Source organism: Vidua macroura, chromosome 1 (genome assembly GCF_024509145.1).
Source record: "Vidua macroura isolate BioBank_ID:100142 chromosome 1, ASM2450914v1, whole genome shotgun sequence".
Lineage (NCBI taxonomy): Eukaryota > Metazoa > Chordata > Aves > Passeriformes > Viduidae > Vidua > Vidua macroura.
The window spans coordinates 6,801,906-6,817,911 of record NC_071571.1 but is presented as its reverse complement, the minus strand read 5'-3'; the positions used below and the strand labels follow the sequence as shown (position 1 = coordinate 6,817,911).

Below are 16,006 nucleotides of genomic sequence, written 5' to 3'. Positions count from 1 at the left end.
GGCAGAGATGGGGAGCCAGCAGGGATCAGGAGCCAGCAGGGATGGGGAGCCTGGCCTGTGTCAGCCTCACGTTCCTACAAACTCTGGATCCGTTCGTGTGGGGCTCAGCTGTTGTCCAAAGAAGTCAGGATATTTCATAGAGGGGAGCAGGTGAGAAAACATCAACTAGAATGAAATGTTTTTTCCTCATGGGCTGTGAATGTCTCTAAAGAGAGCAGTTAGATAGATTCTAGGCAAACTGGACCTCCCCACTATGTGCACTGCTCCAGAGCCCCTGGTAACTGAAATTCTCCAGCTGGGAATGCTGCTCAGGATGAGAAGTGAGGCTGTTGCCCCACCATGGCAGCAAAAAGCATCTCCCCAAACTGCTGGGAAAGTCCCCAGTGTCAAGGAAGGCTGTGCTGCTGCCTGAAGTAAGTCAGATCCACGGGATGACAAGTAAGCAAAACTGATGAAAAGAAGAAACAAACACTTCAAGTTTAAAACTAGGCTTCCACAACACATTGGTTAGCATACGACAATTAGCATATGCTAACATTTTTTGTAGCCCAGCCAAGTTTAGTACAAATTAACCAGAAGTCACATATTTGTATGATATAATCCTGATTTTGTCACTTGATTTAGGCTTTGTCTAGAAGTCTTTTAAATTATCTTGGTCTTGGTTTTTATTACTGAAAAAAAAAAATCCAGTAATTTGGCTATTTCTGGACTACCTGGGTGAATATAAATGCAGATGTAAAACAAATATCACAAGCAGCTGATGTGGTTGCTGCACTCAGCTGCCCCTCCACCTTCATCCTGAAGTTTGCTACAAGGAGAACCATATGGGATGTGAGCAGCACCAAACTGTCTGCAGTTTTCAGAGCAGCACACTGAAGTAAGCAGATGTTGAACACAGTCAATTATCAATTTAGCAAAGGGTAAGACAAAGTGGTTCAATATACTGAACATTTGAAATGTTAGCATGTTGCTGATGTAGCTTAAATGCAGCTTTTGTGATAACTTGGATGTTTCTGCAATGGGAACACAAGTGCAAAGAAAACAGAAATTAAATTTTTATTTGGTTTATGTAGAGTGATGGATGATCATTAAACTGGCAGAGCTCTGAATTAATGTCATAAACCAGAAAGTATCTGGATCCCATTCCTGATACAATCCAGAATAATTTTCTTATTATTTATGTTCCATACACCACTTTAGTTGTATAAAGACAAAATTATATTTACATTCCAGTTGTCATTTTCCTTTAATTGTAACAGAATAATTATCCTTAACTAGCTGATTTAAGACAGCATCCTGTCTTAACTTCTTCTGTTATGGAAGTACTTGTTATTAAGCACATTGGGACAATTTAGGATGTTTTGAATTTAAAACCACTAGCATGCCTTTTTTAATCAGAACTGCAAGGATCTCACTTACATTTCAGAAACAATTCCAAAACTACAGAAATGTTTAAGGGAGGCTAGAATGTAAAATTCTAGCTGAAAGTTTCAACACTGCCTGCCCTTGAAAGTTTAAAAAAAAGCAGGCATGTCAGCTCACCTGAGTTAGTTTACAAGGAACTAGAGGATCTCTTAACATTCAGTAAAGCAGAAAACCTGCTCATTCAATATTATATATTTGCTGCAAAAGCGTGTGTTTTCCAGACAGCGAGAATTTATAATAGGTGGTTAGTGTGGCCAAGGCATAAACGTAAAAATTTTCCTGACAGAACTGTTCAAATATCCTGAATCAACAAAGCACTCCCACACTGGATTTATGTGTGGTGACACGTGTCCCAGCTCGTCCCTCTGCCTTCTCCGAGTGACAGATAATGCCAGCAAATAGAGTTTCCTACAATTCCATCTCCACCTCAGGTTCCTGCTCACGAGTCTCTCTCAGTCCTGCACAGCTCTTCACACCTTTGATTGCCCCAGCAGTGGCTGCAGCTGTTCACAGCACAGACCTGCCCAGCTGTGTTTGGACACGTCAGGAGATAAGGCACAGCAGCAGAACTCATAGGTTAAGTCCCTAATTTTCTCCTGTGCTAGACCACTCTATGCCAACACTGACTTAGTCCAGCCTCCACTCCCATTTTATATCGTGGTCGCTACATATACACATAATTAATGTATTAACAAAAAGGAAAGGAGGAAAAAAAATCGAATTACGCATTTTTGTATAAGACACACACCCCAAAGCTCAACCACTCGCAGGTGATCCAAGGGTACTAAAAAACGTTTCCATGAGGGCACTGGATGAACAATGCACGGACAAGGGAACCCAGTGATTTCACCAGACACGTTTGTGCCATGGGATGTGGCAGCTATTCCCCACACACCAAGCAGTGATGTGAGCCCACAGTGTGCTCATGTGTCACAGCTCCAATCAATTTGCACACACAGAGTGGCTCTGACACATCCGAGGCTCACCCAAGCCGTGGCGCATGTGCGCTGGGTCCGCTCACGCACAGCCAGCGTTTCAGATGGCCATTTTTTTTTTAGTAGACCAGATGGCAACCTGGCAACTCCAGCAAATGCCACACCAGCAATCCCACTGTGCAGAGATGGTGGCCTTTTCCTTCCCTCTCCCTGCCCTTTTCTCTCTACTCCACCCAAGCCCGGGCCTCTATAGCATTAAATGTTTTCAGTTAAATTACGTTAACTTGCCTGAGTTAACAAAATTCAAAGGCACTTTCTTCTGTCAGACAACATGTAAACACATTAAGATCCTGTATCTGAAACTGTATGAGCAGTATACCCATGCTGTCATTTGCAGACTTCATAACACAAACATTTAACTCAGGAGGTATCTTTTTATTTGGCATAAATGAGTACATTTTCAGTGATAGGGCCAAGAAAGCCATACCAGCAATCCAGCTGTTCTCCTTGCATGGTTAAACAATAGGGATGGTTCTGTATAATTTTATACGTATGTAAGTGGAGACAAATGTGTTACTTTCTAATGTATTTCCTACATTATATGAAAATGTCACAAAGGTCTACTTAATTACTCACAAACCTAGAAAGGAATCAACAAAGGTTTTGTTATGAAATGGTTCTGAAGAAACCAGGCCAGCAAAAGTCGTATTTGCCACAGCATACCATTTAATTTTGTATTCTGACGCTGACAAGTGAAAAATTGGGGAAGGAAAAGCAGTGAAAAGGTCTGGATTGCTTTGTGTTTATTTTTACTTAAAAAAAAAAAACAAAAAAAAAAAACAGCGACTAACATCAGCCCCTCCTTCCTTCTTTGTACCTGTGTGATACCCCAGGCCATTTTATCAAGTCAGATTCAAACAGAAACCTAAAAGGCACTGGAAACACGCCCCGTGCCGGGCTCCCGGGATGTGTTTACTCGCACCCTTGGGGCTATCGCTCCCCACCACGTCTGCAAGTCCGGCGAAGTTCCCGAGCCCGCCCGCCGAGTCACCGCGCTGCTCTTCTGTCCGTGCGCGCCGTTTCGTGATTCAGCACCCGCGCCCCGAACCCGCTCCCTCCGTACCCGCCGCTCCGGCCCCGGGACGGAGGGAGGGAGGGACGGCCGAGCTGGGGCCCCGCGGGGGGCGGCTCAGGGGTGCCCTTGGGGCGGTGCCCGGCGCGGGGGCCCCGGGCCGGCGGCCGCGCTCCGCTGGAGCCGCTCCCGCCGCGGGCGGCGGAGCGCGTCGGGGCAGCGCCCGGGAGGAAAGTCCGGGGGCGCGGCCGCTTCCTCGCCCCGTGGCCGGACTTTTCTCCGGCTGCGAGGCCGCGGCGCTCCCCCGCCTCCCCTCGGAGCCCGAGTCCCCGCTGGCCTCCGGGACACGTTAAATCCCGTGTAATGAGGCTTAACCCCGCCCCGCAGCCGGGCGGGCAGGCAGCCAGCCAGCCGGGCCCCTGCCCGGGGAGCCCCCCCGCCCCGAGCGCCCGCAGCTGTTCCAGCCGGAGCTGCTGGAAACCGGCCACGCTCCCCAGACTTTGTCTCCCTCGCACACAGCGCTGAACTCTGCTCCCTCCCTCCTTCCCATCCCCCGGGGCGCCCGCGGCTGCCCCCGCCTCCACCGCCCCGAGCCGCAGACGCGCGGCGGGGGGAAGGGGAGCGCTCCCGCCGCCGGGCTCCAGCCGCCTCCCCGGGGGCTCCGCGGGGCTCGGGGGGAGCGAGCGCCGCCGGGGCGGGCACGGAGCGCTGCCCCCGGAGCCGCGTCCTGCGGGCACGGAGCGCAGCCCGTGTGCGGGGAGCGGCGGGGACTCCCCGCCGCGGAGCGGCCGCTCGCATCCGAAGGGGCTTTTCCTTTTCCAGGGGGAAATAAATAAAAAGAAATAACATGGGCGAGGAGAGGGTGGGGGAGCGCTGGGGCAGCGGCCGGGGCGCGGTGCGGGGTGGGGTGCGCGGAGCTCCCCGTGGCGCCGCGTCCCGTCCGGGCCCCGCTCCGCGGTTTCCCCGCAGCCCGGCGCGGCCCCAGCCCAGCCCGTGAGGTCGGCGAGGCGGCGGATGGGTGTCTGCGCCGGGGGACGGCGGTGGGCGGGCGGGGCAGGCGCAGTGTGGGGCCGCGGCAGGGGAGGAGGAGGAGGGCGGTCGGTCGCTGTGTCTATGTGTCGCACTGGCGGGGGGGAAGGGAGCCGGGGAGGCGGGGGTTACACGCCAGGGCAGCGCCGGGATCCCTTCTCCACCCCGCGGGGAGGGGGCAGGGCGCCGCCTCCTCCTCCCCCTTCCTCCTCCCCCTTTTTCACCCTTCCTCCTCCTTCTTTCCCCAAAGTTAAACTTCCTGCTCCCGGCCCGGCTGGGAAGGGGACGCGGAGCCCGGCCGGACTCAGCCCCTCGACACACACAACAGCTGGAGCTGTCAAAACTTCCTCCGCTCGGCCTCGGCCCCCGCCGCCTCCGCCGCCGCCGCCCGCTCCTCCTCCGCCCCCGGGGGCTCTGCGCGGGGGGAGGGCGCAGGGCCAGGGTACAATGAAGCGGCGGCCGCCGCAGCCGGGCAGCGCAGCAGCCGGAGCCGCCGCCAGCGCCCGGGGCCTCTGAGCGGGGGCGCCCAGCGGCGGGACCAGCCGCGTCTCTGTCGCTCGCTCTCTTCACCTCCCCCAGCCCCGACAGACCCCGCCGAGCCCGGGGAGGGTGTTATTGTGTGTGAGACCCTTCCTTCCGTCCTCTGCGTTTTCTCTTCGCCCCCCCCCCCCCCCCTTCCCCTCCTCCTCCTGCTCTCCCCATGCTGCTCCCCCTGCTACCTGTGCTGGTCGGCGGCGGCTGAGGCCAGCGATGCGAGGCGGAGGTGGAGGAGGCGGAGGTGAGGAGGAGAGGAGCCGCGGGAGCAGGAGGAGCATCGGGATCCCCATCACCATCCTCATCTTCATCCTCATCATCATCATCCATGTGTCTCTCTCGTCCTGCTGACTAGGATGTCAACGGAGGACAAGAGTCTGGTGGTGGCGGTGGTGGAGCCGCCTCAGCAGCAGCAGCAGCCCCCCGAGCCTGGAGCTCCCCCCCCAGCAGCAGCAGCAGCAGCCACAGACAAAAGACCTAGGGGCCGGCCTCGCAAAGATGGCGCTTCCCCTTTCCAGAGAGCCAGAAAGAAGTAAGTTCAGCGTTTGTGTGTGCGAGGCAGAGAGGGGCCGGGGCAGGCGGCCAGGCGCAGGCAGAGCTGTCAGTGGAGACTCGCTACTCGCCTCCTCCCTCTGCCTAATGCCATTTTGAGAAGGGCCCTTCTTTCTTCTCCTCCTCTCCCCTTTGCACTTTCCCCTCCTCCTCCTCCTCCTTTTTCACCTTTGTCTTCCTCCGCCTGCTCTCCCTTTTCCACTTTTCTTTCACCATCCCTATTCCTTTCTTTTCCTCCTTCTTCGGAGTTTCTCTTTAGCTCTTCCCCCTCCACCCTCTTCCTCCTTTTTCCCTTGCCTTGGCACCTTCCCCTTCTTTTTGGGTCCGTTCCCTTCCAGGACGCTCGGCTGCGTTCAGCGTCGCCTGGGTACTCCCTGTGCGCTGACGGTAGTTCCTCGTCGCTTTCCCCCTGTTATGCCCCCCCCCTTCCCCTCCTCTTTTTGGGAAGGAAAACACGGTTCTCGGCGGGCGGCGGGGAGGACACCCCCGCAGCCCCCGCGCACACGCAGAGTTGAGGCAGGAGTTTCTCGGCGGCGCGGGGGGAGCTGTCAGCGGCCGCCGCACGGAGGGACGCGCCGGCGGGACGGTGCCGGAGCACAACAAACACACGGAGGGAGGGGGCGGAGGGTGGCGGGGGGAGCCCGTTCCCAGGCGCTGGCAGCTCTCCCTTCGCCGCGGCCTCTCCCCGCCGGGGGCGCGGGCGCTCGCCCGCCCCAGCGCCTCCCCCGCCCCGCCGGGCGCTCCCCAGGGGCCGCCCCGCTCCCGCAGCCTCGGGCGGGGATCCCGCCGGGCCGGGCCGGGCCGGGCAGCGCTGCCCGCGGAGGGAGCGGGGGTGGCCGCGCTGCCTCTGCGGGTGCCTGGGGTGCAGGGCCGGGCTGCGCTCGGGGAGAGGCCCCGGCGGCCGCTTCCCGGGAAGCGCCGCTGCCGCGCTGGCTCCGCTCCCCGCGGGTTATTTTTGAGTAGGATGGAGCTTGCCATGGCATAGCTGATGGCAGCGGTAATAGGGCAAAGCTGGGCGGCACGTTCGGCGAAGGAACGTCAGGAGGTGACCAAAGCAGCTCCTGCGCTGTACGGTCTGTCCGAGCCTCGGGGTTCAGAGGTTGTTCCCTTTGTTTTGGGGGACGCGCTCGGTTTGACAGTGCCGTGTTTGTTCTGGCGAGGTCCTGGCGCCTCCTTAAACATCCTGGCCCACCCCAAACATCACTGCCCATTTCCGTGCCAGAATCATTTCGGTTGGAAAAGACCTTTAAGGTCAAGCCCGACCATAAGGTCACAGTGGAAATCCACAAGGGATTCTGCTGGGCTGGACCTAAACACATGCAAAGACCGTGCATCTTTTATATGCGTTCGTTTTTATAAATACATAAGTATCCCAGGACAGAACTATCATTAGTTTGGGATACATGATTTTTTGTTGTTCTTGTTTTCATTGATGAAAGTTTACCTGCAAGGATTTTCATGTCACCTCTGGTTTTGGGGAAGGTGTGTTGTTTACAGCTTCCTCTTTTCATTATCTTATGTATTTTCCTGATAGAATTTTTGATATAGCGGTCATTGAAAGTAGTTGGCATAAGTACACGTGGTGAAGTTCTTGCGTTCATCTTTATGCTTAGTTTTACATACTTTGATTTTATTGTTACTTAGAGAATCCAAACCTTACATAGGAAACCTTTGAATGTTTTATTTTGAAGGAAATTTTTCTGAAGAAAAATGCAAATGCAACTGAAATGTACCAGTCTGCACAAAAAACCTAAATAGTGTTATGTGTGAAAATTGACATATCTTGTTAGGCCAGTTTGAGGTTGTGTATGCACTCTTGAGGGGAAAAAAGTGTGTGTTAAAGAGGTAATTCCTTGCCTTCAGATAGGTTTTTGGTGTCATGGGAATGTTGGCTAGATTTAGGAAGAAATAAAATATTCCTGTAAAATATGAATTTATGCTGGCATGCTTATAAGGATTTGTGTAAAAGTGGGAAATTAAATTAGCTGAGACAAAAATTAAAATGAATCAATACTCTTTTTGTTCACACTGATTGTTCCTGGCTGATGTGGTGCTCCCTGTCCTGCTGCATCTTTCTGAAAATCCTGTACTTTTTGGTAAAGGCATTACGCTTTTGAAGTCATAAATGCTTTTGAAGCTAGAGTTTTATAAAAAATTGTTATTTCTAATGTGCACAGCATAGGTGTAGACTGGTGGTTTGTAGTTGCATCCATTTTGGGAAGAAAATGGTTTTATTTTGTAAGTTTTCCTAGTTACAAAATACAGATTGCAACTAGCCTAGCAAATACAGAAATGAGACAACTAAAACTATTTTCTGTTTTTTCCTTCAGAGTGCTTGGTCCTGTCTTCATTTTCACTTCTGTGCTTTCCAGTTGGATTAATGTGCCTCATATAAACCAGATAAAAGAGCATATGTCAGACCATTTTCTGTACTGTAATCACATGTCTAAATCACTATTAGCCAGTCAAATTGTTCAACTGCTTTATCCCATTATAGGAAATGTTCCACTGAATGTTCAGTCTAAGTGCAGTCTAAGTAATGATAAAACGAAGAGCCCTGCATTAAACTGGCAAAGCCACAATAGAATAATTCCTCAGCTCTGGATGCCTCCATTAAACAGCAGTGCCATATTGGAGAGTGCTTTAGGTTGGTACTTTTACCTTCTTTGAAGGCCATGTTTTTAAGCAAATTTGATGAGTTTAAGCAGACAGATGGAAAACTGCCTTGAGTCTGCTCCTGTGAGATGCCAGGGATTCTCAGCTCTTCCCAGAAGGAGGCTTATGTTAAGGGAGCAGAGGGTCCTTCAGTAGGACAGTGCTTGCCCACATCTCATTCTGCATTTTGCCTGGTTATCAGTAAAAACTCCAGTGGTGCTATGGACACGGATAAGTACAGGGAACAGTGGAGGCTTCCTGCAGGTGAAGAACTGGGAATCAGTGTCATCAGTACCTAGAGAGAGGTACAGCTGGTAGAATGTGGTGCTAGAACAGCCTTTTGTCATTGTTTGAAGGATCTAGCTTCATGTAGCACTGTCAGGAGAGTTAATCTTAGGTGAACAGTTCATTTTTATTATTTATATTGTAATTGTGCCTAGAGGCCAGGGCACCATTACACTACACGCAGTACAAATGCATAAGCAAAGGTTGTTCCTGCACAAACAATTTCTTAATTTAAATGTAAAGATAAGACAGCATGTCAATGTAAGAAATGTATTGGGAAAGCACAAGGGAGCTGTGAGAATGCTGTGAGCCAAAGAACATGCAGAAGTTCAAGTAGCCTGGCTATCTCAGCATCAGGGAGTGATTCCCAACTTGGGGGATATATTTAAAGCAGGGGTAGCATTGTCACCCTGAGGATTTTCACAGAAAGCTGTTTTCCTGCCTGAGCTGCCAGGCCAACACTCCTGTTTTCTTCCTTACACTTTGACAAGGGGATATCTGTACAGAGCAGCAACTCAAATTTAAGAGGTGGAGCAAGAACAGGCCATGCAGAACCTTGAAATTTAGAGCAAGGAGGTTGTTCATGCTATGGTGCATCAGCAAGAATACAGAGAACTGTAATCAAAGCAGTGAATGAAGAAAATATTTTTGTAGTATTGCATTTCTGCCTTAAAAGGTAGAAAGACTGAATTTATAAAAGTTGAAAAAGATAATAAAGTTGCATTACTAAAGCTGAGACATGATGGAGAAGAAGGAAGCTTTCAGATGCACAGTTAAAAGAACTCTTGCTAGGATTGTAGAGGAAAAATGGAAATTAGGTGCCACCTCTCTGCTCTCTGTATGGCCTGAAATCTTGGGAACTTAACTCTTGCTTGGATTATACTTTAAATTCCAGAGTAGGGAACTGAAGGATAGGAATGTGGTTGAAAATAAGTTGTAGAGGAAGAGTTCTGTTTTAACTGTGTACAAACATGAAAATGTATCAGAATAGTATTGTACGGGTGCAGTAAACATTTTTGTCATCAACTGCAGTAGCAGAGCTTTCTTAATCTCTGCAGGTTATAAGCAGGACAAACAGATGCAGCTTCTTAGCAAAATTTAGTAGCAGAAGTCTCATTGATTGTGACCCTTTATAGATTAAGCTCACTTTAAACATTATTTTCAGCATCCATCAGATCTTGATGTATGTTACAAGTTATTTTTGCAAATGTGTTTAGTTTAAAGCAGTTTATAATAATGCTTTCAAAACTGTAGAGAACATTTTGTGTGTCTTTTTTAATTACCCATTTTAATTACCCATGCTTTCATTTCCATAGTAGTTTTTCATTACTTTGGCCAATGTAAGGTGCAGAAGGTTTTCAAAGGCCATTGATTTCACATGTGCAGATAGTTTTGAGGACCCTTAAGCATAAGTGTTTTTGCCAGGAAATGATTATTTGAGAATTTTTATCATCACTTTGCAGTTGCATTTGCATTAGGGTAGGCCAATATTTGAAGATACCTACTCTCGTTGCAAAAGAACCTTAAAATGTTGGATGGAGCTTTATAGCTCAGCTGTGTTTCTTTAGTTCATCACACACCTTCTGTGTGATACTTGTGTCTTTACTTGCCTGCCCTTTTCTCAATTCAAAATTTAACATTTGCAAATGTAAGATGTATGTTATGTTGTAGAATAAAAATGTTCCTAAACAAGATCACAGTCAGGGGAGGTCATCCCTACCTGGCAAGGCAGAGGTTTTTTGATGGACAAGCTTTGTACAAATGTGGCACAGCAAAGGGTTAATGTATTAAAGCAAACACTGGCCTGAACAAGCCACGTGTATCAAACTGCTTGGCCAAAAGCCAGAAGGCACATAGTGGAACACAGAGTGAGGAGGAGATGAGGTGTGAGGATTGAAGTTGGCTCTTTGCAGAACAGGGCTGAGCTTTGTGCCATTTTCTTCAGCAGCCCATGTTCTGTGACTTCCTCCACCGTATTTGAATTACCAAGCAATTCCCCACCTGCTTTATGTATTTTTTGCACAGGAGCCTGGCTCACAGTGCTCAGGAGGTGAATGATACCTGTATTAATCTTCAGCTTTTCAGTTCTTGATAAGTGCTTGTGTGATGGATAGGGTTTATAGAATTGTTTTGCCACAAAATTATTAGAATACAGATTTATGTAGAGTCTTTACTTGTGTCTTAAGGATGAATGAAGCTAAGCTGAATGCTGGAAATAGATGCACAGTTTCCCCAATTTGAAACAGACTTGCTGTGAAGGACTCTTGGAGACTTTTTTTTTTTTTTTTTTTTTTTGACATTTCAGTTGTTAGTTTCTCTGTGTTTGTATTTAATGATCCATTGAACTTCTGTAGCACTTGTCATGAGAGGACTTCCAAGAGCTGTCAGACAGATCAAGTGTGATGGCTGTTTGAAATCTCAACATACTGGTCACAAGGAATGTCTTGCCCAGTCTCTTGGTTGCTACTCTGAGCCATCTACACACCAGACATCTCTTCATCCTGTGTGCAGTGACACTGGAGACTTTTCCCAGCTTAAAACAATAAAAACAGTTCCATTTTCTTGGCTTTGCTTGTGGATTTTTTTTTCTTAGTATGTTAACTCCTACTAACTTCTTGTCATTGTTCTTTCATAAGATAAGTAATTGGAAATGGACATTTCTATTCTTCGTCATCATTTCAGCTCAGAGATGGTTTTCCAAGGCAGTTGGCTTGCTGAGAATAGGTGAACTCTGCCTTTCTCAGGCTGGAGTTGTTTTTAACTCCTTGTACCACAGCAATACTGAAGGGGTAGCAGGGTTATGTATTACCGGGGAAAACAGAATTTCCTTATCCACCACTAATGATCACTCCCTTACACAGTGTTGTTATACATTAATGCTGTGAAATTAACTTTTCAAGAAATGCTGTCACAGGTACACTAAAATGTTATTAATTGCTAAATAATTAGGTGACTGACAATTCCAGGAAATATTGAAAGCTTTTCTCCTATGTTTAATATATTTGATCACCAGTTCATACAATCTGCATGGTTCATCTAGTTTGGATAAATACAGAGGAACAAGATTTTACTACTTTTTTGCTTGTAACTTGTACTTTTCCTAACCTGTACTGAATTCTGCATTTTTTGTTCTGTTTTTTTTTTTCTTTTCCCCCCCCCCCCCCTACTGGAAGGATGGCACCAGACAGTGCTGATCATGCCATTCCTCTGTCATTCAAAATAACTTTGGGCACTTGTTTCAAGAACTACGCTGAGTAAGTTCTTCTAACAGCACTGGTGCTTTTGAAAGCAAGTAAGATAAAATAGGAAAACCCTTAAAACATGGAATATTTATTACTTAAAGAAACATAGGCTGTGAGTGTGCATCAGGTGGTTATTTTCCCCAATCACCATAAATCTCAAGCTGGTTCTGGCAACGAAAAGGAGCAGCAGCGCTGCCCTCCCTCTGCTGCCAACTGTTTGTTCTCTCCCCTGTGCTGACCCAGGCACTTGTGGTGAGCTGGGCTGGGAAACTGAGCTGGGGTAGGACTAACCTGGCAAAGAAACGTGTTTGTGATAGCACGAGGGAGGAGGAGGAGGCCAGAGCAAGGGCCAGGCTGCTGGAGGGAGGCAGAGCTGCGGCTCTTGGCAGCACCGCCAGCCTGCAGCGCTCTCGGCAAAGGTACAGCCTTGGCTCTCTGAAATTTGGGGGGTTTTGGTTTTCAGGCTGACTCCTTCCAGCTTTCCAATACAGGAGTAAATGCAGGAGATGGAGGTTTTTACAGGCTGGTTCATTGGTTGTTCAAAAAGAAACGGTGATGTTGAGAGGGTTCTTCACAGCATATGGATAGAGGAGTTGTTCTCCTCTTCCTTGCCTCAGACATTGGCATTGATTAAATGAAGAATTTCAGTTCCCACTTTGATCCTGGGAATCGTTCTTAAACTGAGTATTTAAGGCACCCTCAAAAAACAATGTAAGTAAAATATTTTATGTTAACAATAATTTCTGGTATACTGGAAGCTCCTTCCTAAAAATATATCAATATATAGGCATTATAATAAAATCAAATAAGATCTTGCTTCTTTCAGAATATTTTTGCCTTTCACATTTTTTTTTGGGAGGTATTTTTACTAAATCACATGTGCACCCAATCCAACTGCCAGCCATTCCAATATAAATTTCTAATTACTAATTTTCAGTGCTGTATTTATCAACATTCTAATTACTTTCCTTGAAGAAACTGGTGGAAGCACTATCAAACTAGGATGTTTCCACCCAGACTTTTGGCATTGGGTAGGGGGAGGGAAAAAGAGGACTTTTTTTCTTCTACTGTGTTATTGCTGAAAATAAAGTCTTGCCAAAACTTGTTTTAATGAGGCTCTCAGGAAAAAAAAAATCAACTTTACAAAAAATTACCAGTTTTTTACTTTGCCTGTTATATATTTATATTCCTTGGAGCATGTGCAGTTGAGTCACTTGTGTGGCACAGTAAGATAAAGGGGATTTTGGTAGTGAATATGTGGTCCAAATGTGCAGTCTCTGCCACTGAACATTTGCTGACATCTGAGATGGCTCTTTGTGATGTGAGTCTGGAAGCTGTAGCTAATCCAGAATGACCTCTGGAACATCCCAGTGTTCATGGAACCTGGATGTTCCAATAATGGTGTCTTACCCTGCTGTCTGTCTGGCAGTGAAGACTGTCTGCAGTGTTCTTAGGGCTCAAGAGAACAGGACAGGATGGCTCCATATTGTTACTGATAAAGAGAGGAGTAATTCTGTCTTAAAATTTGGGAGATTTATTAGTAAGCCATTTCGTAAACCCAGAGTGTGAATTATTCAGGGCTCTTTTTCCTGAAGTGTGAAGTTCAAAAGCACAATTAAATTATTTTAAATAAAAGGAATATTTAGTTTTCCTGTATCAGCAGAGATAAATGGAACTGTATGGCCAAAAAAGACTTCAGGGTGATATTGCTCATCCTTCTGTGTGTTGTGTATGTGTTCCATTTCTGACAAATGGTTCTCTGATTTGTTTTTGAAGTATTTAGTGAATGCAGTTCCCCTCTATCTCTAGGCAATTGGTTTCAGTAATTAATTTTGTGTAGTATAAAATAAATATTCTTTACTGCTGATTAAGCCAGTTTTGTCTTGTATTACTCACAGCTAAGACTCCACAGCTGAAATGGAGAACAGTTTTTACACAAAACTTTTTCAGGTGATTGTCTCTGTTGTTCTGCACTGAACAAGCTTAACCTCTTTAGCAACATAATACTGATTTAACTGATTTATCCTTCAAAAGATTTCTAGTCTTTATTAAATTTCTCTTGGTTAATATGAGCCACTTCTCAATTTATCAGAATGATTTTTGTTAAGATCTTGTCAACAAAAATATTTGTAGCCCCCGCCTCTGCCATGTCTTGTATGTAACTCTCCTGTGTGTGTCAATGTCCTCATGCAGGTCCTGGAGGAAGGGACTTTCTTGCAATGTTCATCCACATGGATTGAAAAGAATTTGCAAATAAAAACCCTCTGGGTGCCATAGCTCATTGCTGCCAGCCTCTCTTAGGGCATTTTTACCAGGACTGTATTAGGGAAGATGATTGCTCATGGTTTAGAGATTACTTCTCTCTGTTTCTTACGCATTGTGTGAAATTCTTCCAGTCCTGCTGACTTGAATTTCTCTGATTATTTAGTCTAGCAACAAAATCAGTTTCTAGTATTAGCTACAATAAATCTGTTTTTTGAAGGCTAAAATACAGAAAATGGCATTTGAGTCTGTTTTGTTATCCATTTGTTCTTTCTAAACACTATTTGTACAGACTTTTGTGTTTTACTTCTTGCTTCTAAAATATTTCTGAAACTTTGTTTGCCTTTTATACTGCACAGTGGTAATACTGCATGCTGTGCTTTTATCTCTTCTGATTTTTATCCCTGACAGTTTATGCTGTTCCTTTATATTCATTAAAATGCCCTTGTTTCCATTCCTAATATGATTCTTTCTAGTTTCAGACCCTTATTACAGGCTGCTTTTATGTAGCCTGTATTGTTCATATACATTTCCTATCTCTCCCCTGCTTTGGAATACTTTGCCATTGTGCACATTCCAGTACAATAACTGCCAGTCCTCCTTTAAATTGTAGTCTCAAGAGATTCTAGCAACAAGTTCAAAGAGTTTGTTGAAATTTGCTTTTCTTCTTTCAGTTAATTGAAGATAAAAACTTGCTCTCCCTCTCTACTGCTCTCACTTTCCCCCTTCCTTGGCACAGCGAGTGCTTCTCGTTACCACTTCCAGCCAAATCACTGTACACATTGAGATGTTTAAAATGGAGCCTGCCCTAATAGAGTGAAGTGTGAAGTAACTGCTCTTCTGGCACCCTCAACTTTGTGAAACAGTTGTCCTCAGCGTTTTCACAAACATGTTGGGCTGTTTGTTCTGATATTTTGGTTTTCTATTAGACGTATGGATGATGAAGGCCTCGTCTTACCCTCTGAGATACGTGCTCTGAAAACTTCTGCTAGCTGATTCCAAAGACTGAGCAGCTTCCTCAGATTTTTCTCTCCCAGCCTTCCCAGTTCCTTTTTTCCCTAGTTCCCATTCTTTTTTGCTTATGTGTTTGTTTCACCTCCAGCTTTTTTCCTTCTCTGTTTTTTTCCCTTGTAATAAAAGCAAGTGACTATTTTTTTTTTCTTACCGTGGCCCACTGATCTGATGAGACTAGAACTTAGAAATGGGCCAGATGCTTTTCATTGTGAAGAAAAGCTTGGAAATTTGGAAATAAAAAGAACTGATCATTTCAATTTCCTTAAATTTTTCCATTTCTAAGAGGGGCTAATTTGTGGCTATGCTAGTGTTTTGTATGGATGAGGGGCATGGCTGTAGCCAGCAATAGTGTTCTGGCACACGAAGCACTCAGCTTCTTGTGAGAAACCCAGCAGGGAATGTTTGGAGTTGCTGGACACTGTTGTCCCCAGTCTTGTCTCCACTGTCACACGGTTCCAGTGGTTGCTCATCCAGTTCTGACCACTCTGCCAAAACAGTTCTCAAGGCTGGCCCAAGGTTTCGTGTGGTCCCCACGCTGTTCCCAGCATAGTTTGTGTGGGGCTGCTTTGTGTGGGAGTCTGGGAATTGGATAGTGTGGATGGAAGCTGTCCGGTGCTTGTCAGCCTCAAGGCCAGCACCACCAACTTCGTTCAACGTACTGGTATAACCATAACAGGATTTGTTTTGTTGTTGGCGTTCTTTCAAGGAGGAATTCAATCAAACTGATAGAATTCTCATCAGTTTCACTTCCAGCCTCCTGGGCAAACAGTGTGCCACAGTTAATGTTCTCTAACCCATAGGGATGTGAGTTTAGGAGGAACAGCTCACTGCAGAATTGCTCTAGAGGGAGCAGAGGAGATGGGATGTACAAGCCATGAGGCTCTGGGAAATGCTGGCTTTCAGTGCTACACAATGTTTCCTGGTTCGTGTTTTGAGTAATTAACCTTGCATCAGACATCCTGGTGGTAGAGATTTATACAAAGGAAAGTGCAAAACATATT

The 16,006-nt window shown here is 46.6% G+C and overlaps 2 protein-coding genes across 8 annotated transcripts in view; one reads left to right on the top strand and one right to left on the bottom strand.

The window, feature by feature from the left end:
- Window positions 1-3,407: 3,407 nt before the first annotated feature.
- LOC128814769 (translation initiation factor IF-2-like) lies at window positions 3,408-5,325 on the bottom strand. Its single transcript, XM_053990971.1, has 2 exons — window positions 5,181-5,325; window positions 3,408-4,555 (listed from the first exon to the last, which is right to left on the bottom strand). The coding sequence occupies exons 1-2, from the start codon at window positions 5,323-5,325 to the stop codon at window positions 3,408-3,410; spliced, it is 1,293 nt and encodes a 430-aa protein (XP_053846946.1).
- KMT2C (lysine methyltransferase 2C) overlaps window positions 5,156-16,006 on the top strand; it is a 190,601-nt gene continuing 179,750 nt past the window's right edge. For 6 of the 7 annotated variants that reach the window (XM_053982937.1, XM_053982964.1, XM_053982930.1 and 3 more), the window contains exon 1: window positions 5,352-5,527. In XM_053982937.1, coding sequence (XP_053838912.1) covers window positions 5,352-5,527 — 176 coding nt within the window. Of the gene's footprint in view, window positions 5,240-5,350; window positions 5,528-16,006 lie in introns of those variants that run through there. The other variant, XM_053982904.1, reaches the window with a different exon arrangement.

Coding starts and splice junctions, on each gene's coding strand:
- LOC128814769 (XM_053990971.1), bottom strand. CDS start 5,325: ATGGATGATGATGATGAGGATGAAGATGAGGATGGTGATGGGGATCCC. Junction 4,556..5,180: donor GCCGCCGCCGACCAGCACAG/GTAGCAGGGGGA, acceptor CCCCCCCGCCAG/TGCGACACATAGACACAGCG.